The sequence below is a fragment of the Elaeis guineensis genome, chromosome 2 (genome assembly GCF_000442705.2).
Source record: "Elaeis guineensis isolate ETL-2024a chromosome 2, EG11, whole genome shotgun sequence".
Classification (NCBI taxonomy): Eukaryota; Viridiplantae; Streptophyta; class Magnoliopsida; order Arecales; family Arecaceae; genus Elaeis; species Elaeis guineensis.
Window position 1 is genome coordinate 127769964 of NC_025994.2, and position 18409 is coordinate 127788372.

The 18409-nt window shown below is 34.4% G+C and overlaps 1 protein-coding gene across 5 annotated transcripts; it reads right to left on the minus strand.

The window, feature by feature from the left end:
- Window positions 1–3067: 3067 nt before the first annotated feature.
- On the minus strand, window positions 3068–12648 carry LOC105045200 (uncharacterized). Of its 5 annotated transcripts, none has more exons than XM_073251064.1 (6): window positions 12496–12648; window positions 11597–11709; window positions 5885–5967; window positions 5658–5720; window positions 5117–5201; window positions 3068–3317 (listed from the first exon to the last, which is right to left on the minus strand). In XM_073251064.1, the coding sequence occupies exons 2-6, from the start codon at window positions 11675–11677 to the stop codon at window positions 3225–3227; spliced, it is 405 nt and encodes a 134-aa protein (XP_073107165.1). In that variant the 5' UTR covers window positions 11678–11709; window positions 12496–12648; the 3' UTR covers window positions 3068–3224. The 5 variants fall into 5 exon arrangements, with proteins under 5 accessions (XP_073107165.1, XP_073107162.1, XP_073107164.1 ...); XM_073251061.1 differs by having other exon boundaries at window positions 5885–5970; XM_073251063.1 differs by having other exon boundaries at window positions 5885–5970; window positions 11597–11729; window positions 12496–12627.
- Window positions 12649–18409: the final 5761 nt, after the last annotated feature.

Sequence of the window (18409 nt, forward strand, 5' to 3'; positions counted from 1 at the left end):
TATATTTTTGTTTTATATTTTACAGTATATTGCTAATTTTATTTTTATTATGTAGACTGATTCTATGTCGAGTCTTGTGTTGGACGCTCGTCGTACTTTATCTACGACTGATGAGGACGAACGGATTCGGATACTGCGTGAGATAGAGAGAACAAATTTTGAAACATTGGTGGCGATTGATGTTGACTTAATAGCTGTGCGCTTTGGTATGGAGCAACCAATGCGTCAGATATGAGATATATGTCATCACCATATGTTTCACATATGCCATCATCGCATATTCCGCAGATGTCATCACTAGATGCTGCACAGATGCCACCATCTTTTGATCCACAGATGACAGCACCTTCTTCTTCCTACATCCCCCAGATGACATCACCAGGTACCAGCTGGCCACATGAGTATAACACTTTCTTTTCAGGCCCATCTGTGTATCCAGATGAGAGGGTTGAGGGGGTCACTTAGTCCGTAGATGATCCGATAGCATCAGTTATTCCTGAGCAGCATGACCAGCAGACCTCCATTGATATAAGGGAGGAGCCATCACAGCAGATACAGGAGCAGGAGCAGTCGTTGAGGACCTTTCTGAGAAGGTCCAAGCGACCACGGGCACCACGACATTCTTGTGGGACTTAGTATTTTTTAGATTTGTACTTAGTATTTTTGAAACTTTTATTGTACTATTTTTTGTACACTTGAAATTTTTATTCTATTTTATATTATTAATTATTAATTTTATTTTATATTATTTAATTTCAAGTGATCGAATATTATGCTTTGTGGATATGGATATACATACTCTCATGTATCTCAGAACATTAGGAGAGAAAAAGTTATGCTAAAAGGACTATAGAAATTATAACGTAAATAATAATAATATATCAGATAATTTAATTATATTTCTTAAAATATCTAAAAATAAGCTAAATCAGACAAGTCGGTGGGGAATCAGCAAAGTTCAAGCCGATTTTTCGATAAATGAGATGAATCGGACTGCACTGGTACATCTCGATCTGATACGAATACGAACAGCTACGTACAGTGCGGTATGGGTCGGTATAGGTCGGTAAGATTCCGGTATATTATGGTACTTTTACCAACCGCTCGGTGCGATGTGGTTTGGGTTGCTATAAGTCGGTACGGAGATGATACGGATTGATTTTTTATTTTTTAAATTTATTTGAATTAAAATTAAATTTTTTTATTTTATTTTCTCTTTTTTTAATTAAAATTTATTTTAATTAAATTTAAAATTTTTATTTTTTTAAATTTAAAATTATAATTTTTATTTTTTTATTTTTAAAATTTAAAATTTATATTTTTTTTATTTTTTTGATATTTAAGCTTATTTTTAAAAATGTCATTTCAAGTGATCAGATATTATGCTTTGTAGATATAGATTGTCTCATGTGTCTCATCTATCTCAGAATTAAAATTTTTATTTTTTTTAAATTTAAAATTATAATTATAATTATAATTTTTTTAATTTTTTAATTTTTTTAATTTTTTTAAGATACTTTTTCTTTTTTTGAGATATTTTATTAACAAAATTAATTTGAAATGGAGAAAGTAATTTGAAACAGCAATTTTTTGAATTAAAATAAAAATTATAATTTTTTTATAATTTAAAATTATAATTATAATTATTTTATTTTTTATTTTTTTTCTATTTTTATGGTATTTTTTTATTTTTTTAGATTTTTTTCTCCTGAGATATTTTTTTAAAAAACTAATTTGAAATGGAAAAAGTAATTTGAAATGATATTTTTTATTTGAATTAAAATTAAAATTTTTATTTTTTTTTATTTAAAAATATAATTCTTATTTTTTTTGATTTTTGATTTTTTTAATTTTTTTGAGATATTTTTTATTTTAGATATTTTTTAAAAAAAATTAATTTGAAATAGAGATACTAATTTCAAATGGTGATTTTTATTTGAATTAAAATTAAAATTTTTATTTTTAAAAAAATTAAAATTAAAATTATTTTTTTTATTTTTTTAATGATATTTTTTTATTTTTTTATTTTTTTAACGTATTTTTTTTGAATATTTTTTTTAAATTTATTTTGAAATGAAGATATTAATTTGAAATGATGATTTTTATTTGAATTGAAATTGAAATTTTTTATTTTTTTAAAATTTAAAATTATAATTTTTTTTATTTTTTTAGACTCATTTTTTTAGATATTTTAAAAAAAAATTAATTTGAAATGAAGAAAGTAATTTGAAATGATGATTTTTTTTAATCAAAATTAATTTTTTTTATAAATTTAAAATTATTTTTTTTATTTTTTTAAAAAAATAAAATAATCATTTGAAATGATGTTTTCGAAAACGTTATTTCAAATGATGATTTAAATTTATTATTTTTTTACCGTCCACATGGAGCAGAAAGAATGATAACGTTGAGATTATAAAATATTATTTCAAATAATATTTTATTAATTTATATTATTTTTATAAATAATTTTTAAAAAAAATTATTTAGATAATGAACACGCCGTTCTCTTCCCCAGCACTCTCTGCGCTATGCCACGGACAAAGAGAAGTTACTGCGGTTCCCCGAGGGCACTGCAGTAGTCACAGTGCGCGCACGCATCAAATTTACTCAAGAGCAAGTCTCGATAGACACTCTTGCACGTTGCTCATCACCCGACGAGAGTTGCTGTTTGGTCTGGTCATGCGAGCCAGATAACACAGCTTGGAGACAACCTTTTGCATAATTGCAACAAAGTATTTCAACATTCAAACACCCACCCTATGGTCTAAATAGCACAAATCCATCGGGCCATTGCATGGCTTCAGTACTTCATTTAGATAGCCACACAAAACAAACAAATAGGCTATGAGCCTACTTGAAAGTTTACAAAAAGCTTCACCGTTTTAATTTCACAGTCCCATTCGGCTTAACGGCTGTTGGACCAGTATAGAACCACTACCATTTGGAAACTCCATTATATATTTTAAGTTGTAAACTTCTTATTTCTTGAGATGACCTCAAGATGTAGGCAGGCTCCCCGAGCAATGATTGTATCATCACAGAAAATACCCGGTGGACCTGCCAATTAGCAATTTCTAGAGTTCATTGACAAAAGAGGAATTAAAAAAATATATAGATCAACAATTGACTAGTATTTGTCATCCATATCAAAACAAGACTTGTTATGAATGATGATGGAGGACGCCAAGCCTCCCATCATTCTTGATGGAGGACACCTGCCACTACAGATATTTTCTTGCAAGAGCTCTAACTTTGGTATCAAAGTGAGAGGATATGATGCGAGATCCAGACAAGTAAAGCGGATTCAGAAGTATCTACACAAAACCAAAAGATGATCATGAACAATTATGAGAAAATAAAATTAACAAGATTACAAATAGGACCAAACAGAAACATTATAAATCTGATTAATGCTGTTTCAGCAAGCAGATAAAGCATATAAATAATAAGGACCAACGTAAAGTGAAAAAAACAGGTGAAATGAATCAGGAACAAAGTTAAAGGGCATGCAATATCTCGCACATTCACCCAGGTGCACAAACAAGCATGCATGAGAATGAATGGGAATGCACCAACACATGGCCATTTGGTATTACACAGGGTAAACTAGTGAAAATTCTCTATTTGAGTTTAAAATTAAAAGTAGCTTCCCAATTGAGTTTTACTTGAAAACAGCTTCTCAATTGACCAAATTGCCCCTACAGTTATAAACCAACACTAAAACAACACTGCGATATTAGAAAATAGTACTGGCTTATTATAATGTAATACTGCCTTATTGTAAAACAATACAATTTTATTATGATATAAGGGTATTACAAAACAGTACTTTCTTATTATAATACAGTACTGCCTTATTATAATATAAGACTATTATAAAACAGTACTGTCTTATTATAAAATAATACTGCCGTATCATAAAACAATACTGTGATATTAGAAAACAATACTGTCTTATTATAAATCAGTACTGCATTACATATTATAAAACAATACTGCGATATTAGAAAACAGTACTGTTTTATTATAAATCAGCACTGCGTTATTGTAAAACAATACTATCTTATTGTAAAACCGTATGAGGGTATAAGGGTATAACGATCATTTCAGCTAGAAATGGGGAGTTGCTTTTAATTTATGTTTGAAATGGGAAACTACTTTTAATTTAAACTCAAGTGGAGAGCTACTTTTAATTTAAAACATAAAATGAGAATTTTTGTCTAGTTTACCGTATTACATATGTATTAAATGAGTAAATTTATTCTTGCTCCTGCAAGCAGCATGCTCCATCCTTTTACAACATGCCAATGATGATCATGGCACATAACTACCAACCTATTTAATAATGCACGGTTATTTCTGGACATGAAAAATGAAACATAGATATCTCAGACATCTGATGATAAGCACATTGGATTCTCATATTTAAAGACCAACTTTCTACCATCTGTGTTAGTTAATTGCAGCCATTTCTAAATAACACCCTAAAAATGCAGCATTGTTTCTGAAACAAATGTCAATTAATTATCATAACAGCTTATTCTCAAATCACCTTTGCAGTTTATTCTTTTTCATATCACTTAAAGAAATAGAATTTACTAATTTTACTCAGATGAAAGTTAGTTTACAAAAAAATACAAAGGTTCCCCATCATGACAACACAGTTTTAATGTATTGGCTTAAAGATTTCACACCGGAGAAAGTCTTGCTAGACCCATTCAAGATTAAGTGCATTCAGATTGAAGGGCTCCCCTCCCATGTAGACACATTTGACCTTCACTGAATTAAAAAAACATACAATTTCAACATTGTGAATTTTCAGGTGTATGATTGCTAGAAGAGATTGAAAAGCATATTATAAGTGGGGGAAAACTTTGCGAAATTGGAAAATTTAAATCAAATGACATGTTTTTATGACTTAAATGTTGGACATTGAAAACAAACTCGTCAAAATATGAACTCTACATCATAAAACTCAGTTAACAAAAAAACTCAAGTAAAATTCAAAGCAAATGTCTAAAATTGTAAGTATTTCTCAAATCAATACTGGCTGAATATATAGTACTGGCAGATAAGTCAAACAAGAGATACAGGCAGACAGCAGCAATATTACCTTTATATATAGTTCATGAACCTCTTGGAAGAAACTTTTTATCCCATCCTCATTACAAGAATCATGAAGCAGCATCAATCTAGTGTGTATGATACAGTTGATCAAAGAAAACAGAAATTGCACATAATTGAATATTAAAATAAGCATTGCAAGCCATAAATGACAACTGATTTATTCAAATAAAACTGTATGCAAACCTAAAAAATTTCCATGTTAAAGAACATGAGCAATGGAAAATTCATATGATTTTGTTATCTATAGGATATTTTCTTTCATGAAACAGAGCGTAATGACCCTGCCTATAATCAGGGTTGCTTCAATAGTATCAATGGGCTCCTAACGAAAAAGGAGAATCAATACAGAATCAAGGAACACATTATTCTTGATCTGTCAAACAGAAAAGCAGACAACTGGTTTGCATCTCACAATGCAACTATCTTATATACAGCCCGTTCAAAATAAATTTTTGATATAAACTTCTCCAACATATCTGCCCATCATGTTAAGAATCCAGTGTAACAATGTACTAATGGTAAGGATATGACCTGCAGTAACATGCACAGATACCACCAGATCATTGAACCTCTCCACTGCTTTCAAAAACCTGCAAAAATTACGTGAAGACCAGACAGTTGCTAGAGAGTTAATTCAAGAATGAACTACAAGGCCAAAAACTTTATTGTCCGCATTATATGTGAGCCACCATAAAGAAAACATCCTCAAAATAAATGTCAAACATCGACAATACAGACACCTGAAGACACTCACATGGCACTTGTTGTCCATGCAAGGTCCTGAACAATATCTAATGCTGCATGTAAAATAAATTGGTGCTGGTGAGCTGCTTCTTCCTTCTGTCACATAAACACCAAAAAGCAAGATATAATGTGGTTGGAAAAACATGACATTGGAAAAACATGACCTACCAAATAGCAGGAAAGATTGTAATGGTAAGATCTGCTCGATGTTGTTGGATAGCAACAAAATAGCAAAGACCATGTGTAGGAGAATGCGAATATAAAGAACATATTCAATTAAAGTTTTGGTGCAAATGTCTATTGTGCCAGCTAATCTTAAAATGAAAAATGCTCTTTCCCAAACAAATAATGGTAAGAATTCTAATGGAACGATCTGCTCAAGGTTGTTACACAGCAACAAAGTAGCAATGACAATGTATATGAGCATATAAATACGAAAAACATATTCAATTAAAGTTATGGAGAAATATCTTTTTCACCAGCAAATCTTATGGAGGGCTAAATCTGCATCAAAAATAAACCTTTTGGTTCCTTGCTGAGGTTCACGAAACCATGTTCTTTCATTAGGGTCTGAAACCTTATTTACAAAACAAAAGACTATTTGATTTCATACTCCATAACCAACCAATCTGCTATTGTGCATATCACAGTGCTGTTCCAAAATAAACAAATTTTTCTTCACCTGTCTTTCTTTTCCCTATACGATTTTCCAAACAATTTGAACAAGTTTGCTTGTGGATTTCATTCTGGTGGTTTTTATTCTCTTATAAAAGAAAATAAATCTGGTCAGACAACAGCTGGATAAAAAAACATTTATGATCCATCATATCCCATTCATTTCCACCACTAAACCGGCAAAGGCTGCTTTAATTTCCATTTATCATAGGGATTATGGCTGTTTACTCTCCTATCACTGTTCATAGCAAAAAGTATATGCATGCACCAGCAATTATCTAATCTCACGAAAGAATAATTATTAAACAATCAAAGTATTTACTACATATCATGCAGATAAAATAATGACCAAGGGGATAAATGCTTTGTCTTAAAATAATGTGTAATATGGTTCTTGCAGATGTTATTAATATTATTAGTTGTAGTTATGCCCAGCCCTCTACACATCATTTACGATGCTCAAAAGGTTACAGCAATGTGTGGTCAGTAAAATAGCATGGATCCGTAATAAGGCAGTGAAAACTATACATGAAGTGTGGAATACATTTCCATACCTTGCTAAAAAAGAAAGAATACCTTCCAGTGCCACAAAAGTTTACTAAAACAAGATATATCATCTATTTGCAAGCTCAGATACATAATTTCTGCCAAAATCATTTGCATGCCATGTAACATTATTTCCAACTGTTTGTGGCACTGTTAGGTTAGACTTTTTACCTTTTTTTTCAAGGTCTAAGTTTCAAATAGCCATTTATGGTTATTCTAGAGCAGAGTAACCTAACACTTAGAGGTAGACAATAGTTAGTTCTGTATCCCTTGCCTTTTCTTTATGCTCTTGCAAACGCATTCTTGCTAGACACAATGCCGACATTGAACTCTCTGTTTCCTAGACTAGCATTGGGAACAATCGGTCCTTCTTGATGCTAGATACGCTCAAGGGTTGCATCCTATGTTCGTACCTAACACATTGTCATGGGGTGAGTGTTTTCCATACCCAAACACCTGTGAGGTGCCTCCACATCCCACGTACCAAGGCTGGCCCTCTTGGGTCTTTCCCTCGGACATACATATAAATGCACAATGATCTAACCACATAGCCAAGCATGCACCTCTATACCCTTGTCCGGCAACTCTGCCAAACTACACACATGGGACACCCTCAAGTGCCCGCAACCAACCCGACGCCTCGAGATAGCATAGACGCTTTCCAAGAGTGCTCCACAACTAGGCACCCTTGTGCCAATTCCAAGGCTTTGCCCTACAAGCCAAATACTACTCTCTAGATATCACGATGGTCAGCAAAGTACTTTCATGCCACGACATATCCACTATGCCATCAACCCGCAAGCCACTATGCCATCCTTCGTGAATAGATAGACTAAGGTCACATGATACAACCATGCAATGCCATTGTTATGCATGTAGCTAAAGGCACACCATCCACTAGTGTTGCTTTATCGGACCGCCAAGCTGAGAATACCCCATAGCTCATTGAAGCCACCATTAACCATGCATGACCGAGCCCTCCAAGATTCCAACTTTCCAGCTCCTCCAAGGCTCTCATGCCACAACCCCTATCTTGCATCCTCAGCATGCCTTCTTATCCATGGCCCTACTGTTCAACAATGTTCATGGCCTATTCGCACATTCCTGTGCATTTCCATGATACCTTAAAAGCCCATAGCCATACCTCCCAACATTTTTTATTCACAGTCTACTCACACATCATTGCACATTGCTACTATATTGGCATCCAAATTTGCCCATCAAGTAAATATATTCAACCTGCATAACCTTTGCACCACACTGTCCTCTACTTGGCATGACTTGCTTGGTCATCCTTGATCCTTGGCCAGTTGGCCTAATTTAAAGGCACATGTTTTGACCAATAAATCTTACACCACATGTACTCTATGACCGATCAACTCCTATGGATCCATGTGAGACATCACCCTTACAATACTCACGAGATTTTTTAGCCAAAGTAGCACAAACCCTTGTCAATCTAGTCCTCTATAGCCTCCATGCTTCGCTATAGAGATCAAAATATATAGTATAGCCTAGACAACTCCCCAAGGTAAAACCTTGTGGAAATCTCTACCACGCAATGTGGCTAGCTAGTCTAACCAACAATGCCTCGGACACCTCCGTGTGAGACCATCTAAGCATGGCTCTACCTTGCCCTACTATTGTGCCATCGCGCACACATGTCCTATAGGCCTAAGAGAGTCGAGAACGCATCTAAAGCCCCACCCATCCTCAATCCATGAGGAATCCTCGAGTGTCCACATATCTTGGCGGTCCGTGGCCATGACAAATATCACGTTCCACAAGTGTCCCAACATCATGCCACAGCCATGCTGCACCATGGCTAACCGCGGCCTCCTCAATATCCCTACTAGACATCTACCAGCTCTCCAACCCGGGATGTTCCAAAGTTATCAAGAAGCATTTCAACTTTTGGCACATGCAAAACACTTCACTGTGCTGCCATGCCCATGCGAGCACCCACATACGACGCATACAATGAGCCTGTAGCCACATCCATGACAATGTGCCACACACTAGCACCAGGTTTGCTATATCATGTAGTGCTTGGCACTTGTCATGCACTAGCATTGGCACTTGTCATGCACCAGCGTGAAGCCCTGCCATGTTGCATCGAGGCTAAGCATGGTAAGTATTAGTCCATGCCTACTGCCACAGATGGCATTTTAATCTATAGATTCACCTTTTTTTTCCTTGCAGGACTATCCTTGATAATCAGAGTGCACTAAAAGGCTTCCTTGGACTAACTTCACTGCTTAAGAAACATATGTAACCTGATCATCACTTCATATGGAAGAAATCGAAGACACTCATATCTCCCTCTTCATGATTAGGTAGTTATTCTTACCAAAACCTTGACTGCAATGGAACACCACATCCTCTCATCTAAGAATCTAGTAGCTATTTCTCCCACGCAGCTTACAGGAAAGTTAAAAAAGTAACATAAGAATAAATGGAAGTTCATGCAAAAGTGGGCACCACTGTCTATTCATTTATGGGTGAGGACAAAACCTAAGCAATTGATGAGTGCTGTAGGATTAAAAATCTCATTTGTGTTATATTATAAAAGATAAGATCCTTCTTCTTTACATTTTAAATATTCCACACATCCACTTCCATCCAGGTCTTTTCAAGTATCTCTTCTTTCTTCACACCTTCACATAATTCCTAGCCCCTCTCCCTACCATATTCTCAGCCAATCCTCAATGGACACAGCCATAAATTTCTGATCTTTCCTTTACATCATATGAGATACTCATTCTAATTCTTTACTTGTTCTGGCACACAATCAGCAATGAAATTCTTTTTGATACCATATATCCTTAATGTGCACAAACTCAGCTTACACAAAGTTCCAAAATATTATCAACCTCATCGCCTTATTATTAATTTTTCCCTTTTGAGTCACAACAGCAAGTGGTGATCGCAAACAACTCCCAAGAACATCTTCTTTTGATCTTTGCACTTAATACTACTAGAATACTAACTACTTCTCTATTGAACAACATTTCTTATCAGATTTGTTTCATTAATTTGATAAAATTTGCATTCTCTGAAATTTGTTCTGATCAAGTGATTATATAGATACTTCACTTCCAACATATTCCTTGACAACATCAATTACATTTCTCCTTATATTACAAATTAACATACACAGCAACTTTCACAAGAAAAATTAACAAGTATGGAGAAGTACAAACCTTTTTTTGTCCCTATTGGTCAAGCCCACAGAAACAGGACTTTTGGGTTCATTAATACCTACAATATCTGCATTACTTATTTATGTGCCAATATGCATAAACAGAAAGAAATGTTATTAATTGCTCTATACACGGACATGAACGATGCTATCATGCTCTTCTGATAGCTTCTTTTGATACCATTAGCAGATCCAACATGATGTGAAAACTATGCGTTAAGGCAAGATGTTGACCTAATACTAAGTAAATAATACATTTCCATTTTGCAGACCAAGATAGCATTGACTTTTGAAAATAATAAGCCATAAAAAAAAAGTTACAATATTACCCTATGAAAGATTTATACAAACCAAAATTAGTGGAAAGAACGATATCACAAGAAAGTAGGATTTGTCTATCAAACTGATGTTCAAAAGAAATGCTAACTATCACCAAACTAAGCCGCTTGTTCAACAAGATATGCCTAACCTCTGATCTTAACTAGCAAACCTTATTCCATCATCTAGTTGACTATACAGATGAAAGTGATCCACCAAAGTTTGAGAATGTTCTACAACAACTCTCAAGCTAAAGTCAACCTCGAATCAAATGCTACCAGATAGCTATAATAGATCAGGCAACAAAGAGGATCACCATGAAATCTAGAAAGCCAATTAGAGGAATTTGAAGACAGAGAAAAAAAAATAATAGGTTTGCAAGTGTTGCAGTTTTAGCTTCAGGAAACAAGAAGAAAACTTCAAAGTATCCTATAGAAATAGAATCTAGATAGAGATGGAAGAAGTGGAGTACAACATGGGAAACTGTGCATTCATCTTTCAGCTGCAAATCATAAGGAAAAAGTCAAAAGCTTCAATGGAAAGAATTGCCTTCAGAAAAGGAGCTACCTCCTTATTGGAGATCAACTACATGTGTTTATGCTTCTATATGAAGAGATAGCTATAGATAGAGAGAGGGAACAAGGGGAGAGCGAGAAAACAAATATGTACATGGAGCAAAAATGTTAGCGTGCCTGCCAATGTCACCCAGATGCCAATACTACACATCTGAACTAAACTATACATAAATCAATCAAAAAATAGATGTGGATGTACATGCACAGATTCAGAGCTCTTTATGTTGCTAATGTGCCTATTTGACATCATTCTTGCAGATAAGAAAGGAACTTTCATGTGCATCAATTAGTGAACTTAAGCATTGGTTTGCATGGATATGATGCCATCATTATTGCTACAATCAGCATCAAAGAAAGAAGAAAGGCATATGAAACAAGAAAAAGGCTGAGGCAACAGAAGCCATACTTTAGGTGCAGATCCCACTTCAGCTTCATAGATAGGAATGTCATTCCTACCAACAATTATAAAGCATGCCGTGTTTGCCATATGTGTTCAACAGAGACCAGAATATTGACAACCTGATAAGCATCCAAGTAAGCTAAGGTAAAGGACAATTTGAAAGAAGTCAGGAAATTAAGCTATAACGTGAAAAACATCAGTATTTCACTATCCTCTAACAATGATAGAACTCAACCATTCAAGAAGGGAGAGGGGGAGAAAAGAGCGGGAGCTTCTCATAAAATTTTATGATACAAAAATTTGTCACAGACAACTGCGTCATAGAAACGAGGCATATTGAGCGAATATTTGGCTGGTCACAATTTTTTTCCCAAGTTAGAAGATCTGGGTGGAAAAATAGTTCTAGCTCTGCGATTATACATGATGCAGGTATTTCCAAGCAAAAAACTATCGTCATCGGAACCTCGAGGAGATCCCTAAATCAGGATATTAACACAGATGAACTAAAAGAAGAAAGAAATATCAAATCAAGACATACGATGAAATCAAAAGAACAGCAAGACTATGAAAGAAGCATCACGACCGAGAATAGGAAGACCTTTTCTTCTTGTTTTTGTTTTTTTTGTTTTTCCTTTTGCCCTCATATTACACCAAGCGGATGTCTTGGATCGATTTCATGCCCACATTACGATAAGCCCCTGGTTTTGCTTATTGTTCATGTTTCGAATGTGATCGTCCAGACAACAGATGCCTCTCCCCGATGGGAATCCATAGTTGGGATCGGAATCGGTTTACGTGTTGGAAAAAATTCGACAAATGTTGCAAAGAAGGAGATATGAAAGTGAGAGAAGGAAGAAATTAATTATCAGATCTCGTCTACTGCGAGGCCAGGAGTGGAAGCATACCTGGTTCTGGCGAATTTAATGGATGTGATCTCTAGACGAACGGATTCCGAAAACCCTAGGACTTCAATTTTGCCGAATCGAGATCGCACAAGCGAGATTTAGATGATTCCAAAGACTAAATATAATTACTAAGGGATAAAAAAACAAAAAGAGAGAACTACAATATATATATATATATATATATATATATATTATTTTATTCACGAGAGAGAGCTCAAAATCCAAAAAAAAAAAAAAAGAGAAAGAAAATCATAGTGAAAACGTTTAAAACATCATAGTTTTTTTTTTGAATTTTTTTATTACATATTTTCAAAAATAACTCTAACTACAATTTATTTCTTAGTTTACTATTGAGAGAGTACCACGTGTGAAATTATGGGTTAAATCCACCATTTTGGTTGGATGACATGGCTGGACGAAACCACATGTCCAATTTGCAATTTAGTAAAATTGAAGGTTGAACTCACGATTTTACTTTGAAATCATGGGCCGAACCAATATTTTTATTGAAATCATATGTTAAACCCATAATTTTTTTAACCCATGATTTCAATATTTTTAAATTCCAACCGATTCCACCCTGCTCCCCATCTTAGAAATCTTTCTTCTTATTGGCGATCTATTCTAATCCCAAATCCTCATCCTCATTCTAAAATCGACCTAACGGCTTTAAAAAAAGATGGAGGTATTTCGAAAGAAAATAGAGCTTTAAGTAGAAAAAAAAGGGAACAATCTTCGTATAGCTATGAAGAAGATTTATTTTTAAATAATAGATATAGTGAAAATTTTATATCAAATTTTTCTTAAAGAAAAGTTGTAGGGGGAAGAATAGTCGATTTCAATTATTTTAGTGATTTTCGAATTGAATTTTTGTGTGAAAAAATAGGTTGGCTATCTATGATTATGCTGAATAAGCCAATATATCCTAGTTTAGTTATATATTTTTATAGTAATTTTAGTTTTGATAATTCAACTTGTTCAATTTCATTATATGTAAAAGAAAATTGTCAAGTTTAATTGTAATGTTCTTAATCAAATTTTGAATATTCCATCAGATGGTGATAGATATTTTAGTAGTATTTATTTAAGTCATAGAGGTTTAAATTAGCATACATATATTAGAACTATTTTTGAGAATAATGGTTTAACTCGAACTGCCAAATCTCATGCACATCTCTTACCACTTTAAAATATACTAATTCATCACATTTTTACATTTAATTTTTTATCTAGAGGAGATCACAGAGATAACATATGACACATGGATATTTATCTTCTCAAAATGATTCTTTCGGATGATAGGGTTAATTTGTCATATTTAATGATAAATTATACGAATGAATGCTTTTAAAGTCTCAAAACATGTTTGTCATATAGAGTTGTTATGATCTCAATCTTCAAGGCCTTTAATGTCTCTATCATTAATGGCGATTAAGTTATTAAGCTTAAACCCACTAATAGGTACCATCATTCATCTTTAAGGCATATGGGGTATATATTTACTGATGGGATATGGAGGCGTATGTCTGAGATACATGAAGAAAAAAGTAATAGTGAAGGAGAAGGTCCGCCTCCTGACGGAGACCAGTATATACATCCTACTCAATATGCATAGCATGTATAGTCTGATCAGTAGTCTTTCGATCTACATGCATTGTCTGCTCATGATATGCACTGGAGATATCTCTCACTGCACGGGCTGACAGTTTTGAGGCGTGATTGGATGAGGGATTTGCACGGATTGATGCACGGGCTGACAATATCGAGGCACGACTAAATGAGAGATTTGCATGATTTGATTAGTTTGTACAGTAGTTTTATCGTCAGTTTTCTTCACCTCCATAGGATCCTACAATAGATGATTAGGCTCTAGCTTCTGGTTGTAGTATTTGAGGCTCTACCCGATGATGCATCATCTTTTTTATTTATTTTTAGAATAATATAATCTGATTTGTTGTAAGCATATATATATATATATATATATATATATATATATATATATATATATATATATATATATATATATATTGGTGCTCACTTAGTTATCACATGAAATCCTGTATTTTGATTAGTTTTGTGTTGAACTTGAGATTTCTTATAAATTATTATGTTTCAATAAACATTACCTTAATTGCAAACAAATTTAATGCTGCCAATCAGCAGATAGCTTCTTTAGTTTATGTAACACCATTTCCATGTTAGCTGATTTGAAGATTTTAACAATGCAACCAGTGCTCTTGCAATGCATATGAGTTGGCATTCAAATATCCACGACTTGCAACCTTAAAGATGCCATGCAGCTTTCTATCACCATAATTAAATAGAAATAGAGGAAGACCTTCCTCAATATTTCTTACCATGCTGATGTACATAATCGAAAGCCTATCAGATACAATCATATTATCCATAAGTGGGATGTTGGGATTTTAGGGTTTAGGATTTTAGGGTATTAGGGTTTTCAGATTTAGGGGTTTGGGGTTTTAGGTTTTAGGATTGACACCAATATTCGCTATGGTGGCCAATGATGGCACTTGTATACAGATAGCCATATGATTTTTAGAATTCAGGGTTTAGGGTTAACAATTTACAGTTTAGGGTTTTAAGGTTTAGCATTTTTAGGATTTAGGGTTTAGGTTTTGGGATTTTAAAGTTTATGTTTAGAAAGAGATATCAATACTTAGGAACCCAACAACGACAAAGGAAAAATGAAAAAAAAAACATCAAAAGCCCGGTTGATTGTCATAGAATGGCAGTCAACTGATCCCAGAGGTCGACCGGCCTCGACTGCCAAGCTCAATCCAAGGCGATCGATTGGGTCCCTGAGGCAGTCGACCGCCTCAGACTGAGGTGGCCGGTCGAGCCCAATAGATCTGGCTGGTCAACCACGATTGCTCGATCCGAGACCCATGCCAATATGGTCAATCAGGTCCATAAGGCGGTCGACCACCTCAGATTGAGGTGGCTAGTCAAGCCTGATTGATCCGATCAATTGAGCCTGATCGATCTGAGACCCATGCCAATGTGGTTGACTGTCTCAGACTAAGACGGCCAGTTGTGCTCGATTAATCCAATCGGTCGATTGTGGTTGCTCGATCCGAGCCATGCCAATGCAGTCAATCGGGACCTTGCGGTGGTCAAACACCTGAGTCCAAACCTTTGAAACTCTGGTTCAATTTGTTCATAGGGCTAAATCCAAGTTGAAAAGGCCTTAACTTTTTTTCTTTAATAAATAAAATAAATTAAACCAATCGAGTATGGGTGGATTCATAGAAGTCAGCAAACATAATATTTGATAATAGATTAGTCATAGAACTAAATTTTAAACTCTAAACCCTAAAATCTAAATCCTAAACCACAAACCCTAAGTTCTAGACCCTAGACCCTTGACCTAAGACCCTAAACCCCAAACCACAAATCCCAAACCCCTAAACCCTTAAACCCTAAACCCCTAACTTAAAACTTGAAAACTCCAAAATCATGTCAGGCACATTTTTATAGAGTTACAAGATTATGTGGGACTTCATATAGTTATCTGTCCGTTGAGTTGGTGAAGAATGACTATTTGCTCTTTTTCATTAATTAATTTTTTTATTATATATTTTCAATCTATAACCTATAATCTACCTCTCCTGAACATGGATCAACATACCGTGTACATACTTTCAAGTCAGCATCTGAACACTACATGACAAATAATAAAAGTACCAACATATCATTAATTCATAGAAAAATATATAAATTTATTAATAAAAAAATCATATCCATATGGTACACATATATAATAAAATAAAAAAATAATATCCCATATGGCGGTCGTCGCTTCTTTCTTGCAGGTTGCTTCTGATGATCCATAAGTTGAGCTTCACTAGAGCTCTCATGCTCCTCGGTACCATGCTCTATCTATGTGATAGTCTCCTGTATAGCTTTCTCACCTATATGGCATCCTGTATGATGCAAAACTTTTTGATGGATAATGATGTTCGCTGTATATCCAAAATATACTATAATCTCCTCAATGGACTAAAACTGGATCATATCGTCATGTATGTATATGGCCGAGGACATATATGGATTGAATGTAGATAAGTCTGAAATCAAAAACATAGAGATAGTATGTCATCGGCTACCTCATCTGTGTAGATCAGGAGATGCTCCCAATGATAATGGATGTGGAAAAGGTGAAGGAGTGGACTCTGAGATGCCGCAGTCATGATCGTAGACATCCATGGAGATACGACCATGCTCATCGACGATGTGGAGGATTGAAGTATATATCTCCTGGATGACATGTTCGGATATGAGCATTGAGTTCAGATGAGCAAGATCATGAATATGCATTAGATTATCACTCTAACAAAGACAAGCAAGTAATAAGCAGTATGAACAATTATAATAAACATGAAGATCAACATATTATAAAATTAAACTCTTACAAGATAGTTAAACATCATACCACTATGACAAATGAATCGATGAGTGGTACAATGGCACCACTCGATGTAAGAATTATAATAGTCCATGGTACCATCAACTAATGGACTGTCCACAATATGATCTTGCTAATTCTTCTAGAGCTCAACAAACTACTGACGAGCGATGCTCCAGTTATGATCGACTCATCTTCTAAGATCGATATGATGCAGTCTAGAATTCGTATCACAATCGAATGGAATAGCCTTCTGCATCCCAAATTGATGCATCACTCTAGCCGTATAGTGCCACTCTACGATATGAAAATATAGAAGTGACATCCGACATCACCATATATTCTGTCTACTGAAGCAATAATCTAGTAGAACTATAAAGGACCTCGGAGTATATGGCTGCCATATAATCCTTTTATGAACATGATTAAATTTAAGTATTCTAAATGGAGTCATTCCAAACATAATTATAATATATGTAAATCCATTATAATTATGTCTGATCAGCTCTAAGACGATCAAGTTGGTACTGATATGTCATCAAAATATGGATGGAAACCTACGTCACTGAGAAAGCATCTCTCCACCTATGCAATGAAGTTGAATAGACAAGTTACATACGATTCAAAATAGCTTGGATATGAAAATTACTATTCAACATTTATTATGTAACTCATGGCAAGCGGTCCACGTGGTAATGTACCTCCATCAGTCAAATATATAATAGGATCTATAGAAGGATGACCCAATCTACTAAGAGCAATAACAGGAAACATATCCCATGGCCATGCCTATGCTTGAAGTAAAATCAAGGGTCCAACAATACTATGTGTATCTATCCTACTTGCCCCATAAATATCTCTACACAACCAAGCTAGACCTGCACTATCCTAACTATAGTGTCCTATGGCCTCAAAATTGGCAAGTACTAGTAAAAGTATAATATGCATCAGGTTATTTGATTTATCTGCAAATAGACACCCTCCCATTAGCTGCAAAATATATGTCTTGGTATAACACTGTATGGCTATAATATCTGCATTAGGAGATAGCCTATGGAACTGCTATCCTAGCTATACCATACTCAATCGAAAATCCTTGAGTTTATCAAAAGGTGAGACAATACTTGTTGGGGTAGATCCTAATCACTCAACTGACCTCATCCAACCGATCTTAATCAGAAGCCTATCTCGATGAAAGTCGATCTCATCAGAAGATCATGGTCTCTAGAAGGTTGGTCTCATTAGGAAGTTGACCTCATCTGAAAACTAAGGTCAATGAAAGTCCATCCTCAACATCACCTGGGCATGGTGTGAAGCAAAAATTTAGTGCAGGGGCAAAATGGTAATTTTAAAACCTTTTCAAAATTACTATTTTACAGCAGAATTATTAATTAATCTCATTAATTAATACTAATTAATCCTACACTAGGATCTAAATATGATACAACAGCATACATTTAAATTTGAAATTCAAATTTGAATCTGTAA

What these genes read in the sequence shown, in the direction of transcription:
- LOC105045200 (XM_073251061.1), bottom strand. Translation starts at nt 11,677, where the DNA reads ATGGCAAACACGGCATGCTTTATAATTGTTGGTAGGAATGACATTCCT. An exon ending in GCATGGACAACAAGTGCCAT is followed by an intron (nt 5,721 to 5,884) that starts GTGAGTGTCTTC and finishes TAATTTTTGCAG; the next exon opens with GTTTTTGAAAGCAGTGGAGA. An exon ending in GTGCATGTTACTGCAGGTCA is followed by an intron (nt 5,202 to 5,657) that starts TATCCTTACCAT and finishes CTGTATCATACA; the next exon opens with CACTAGATTGATGCTGCTTC.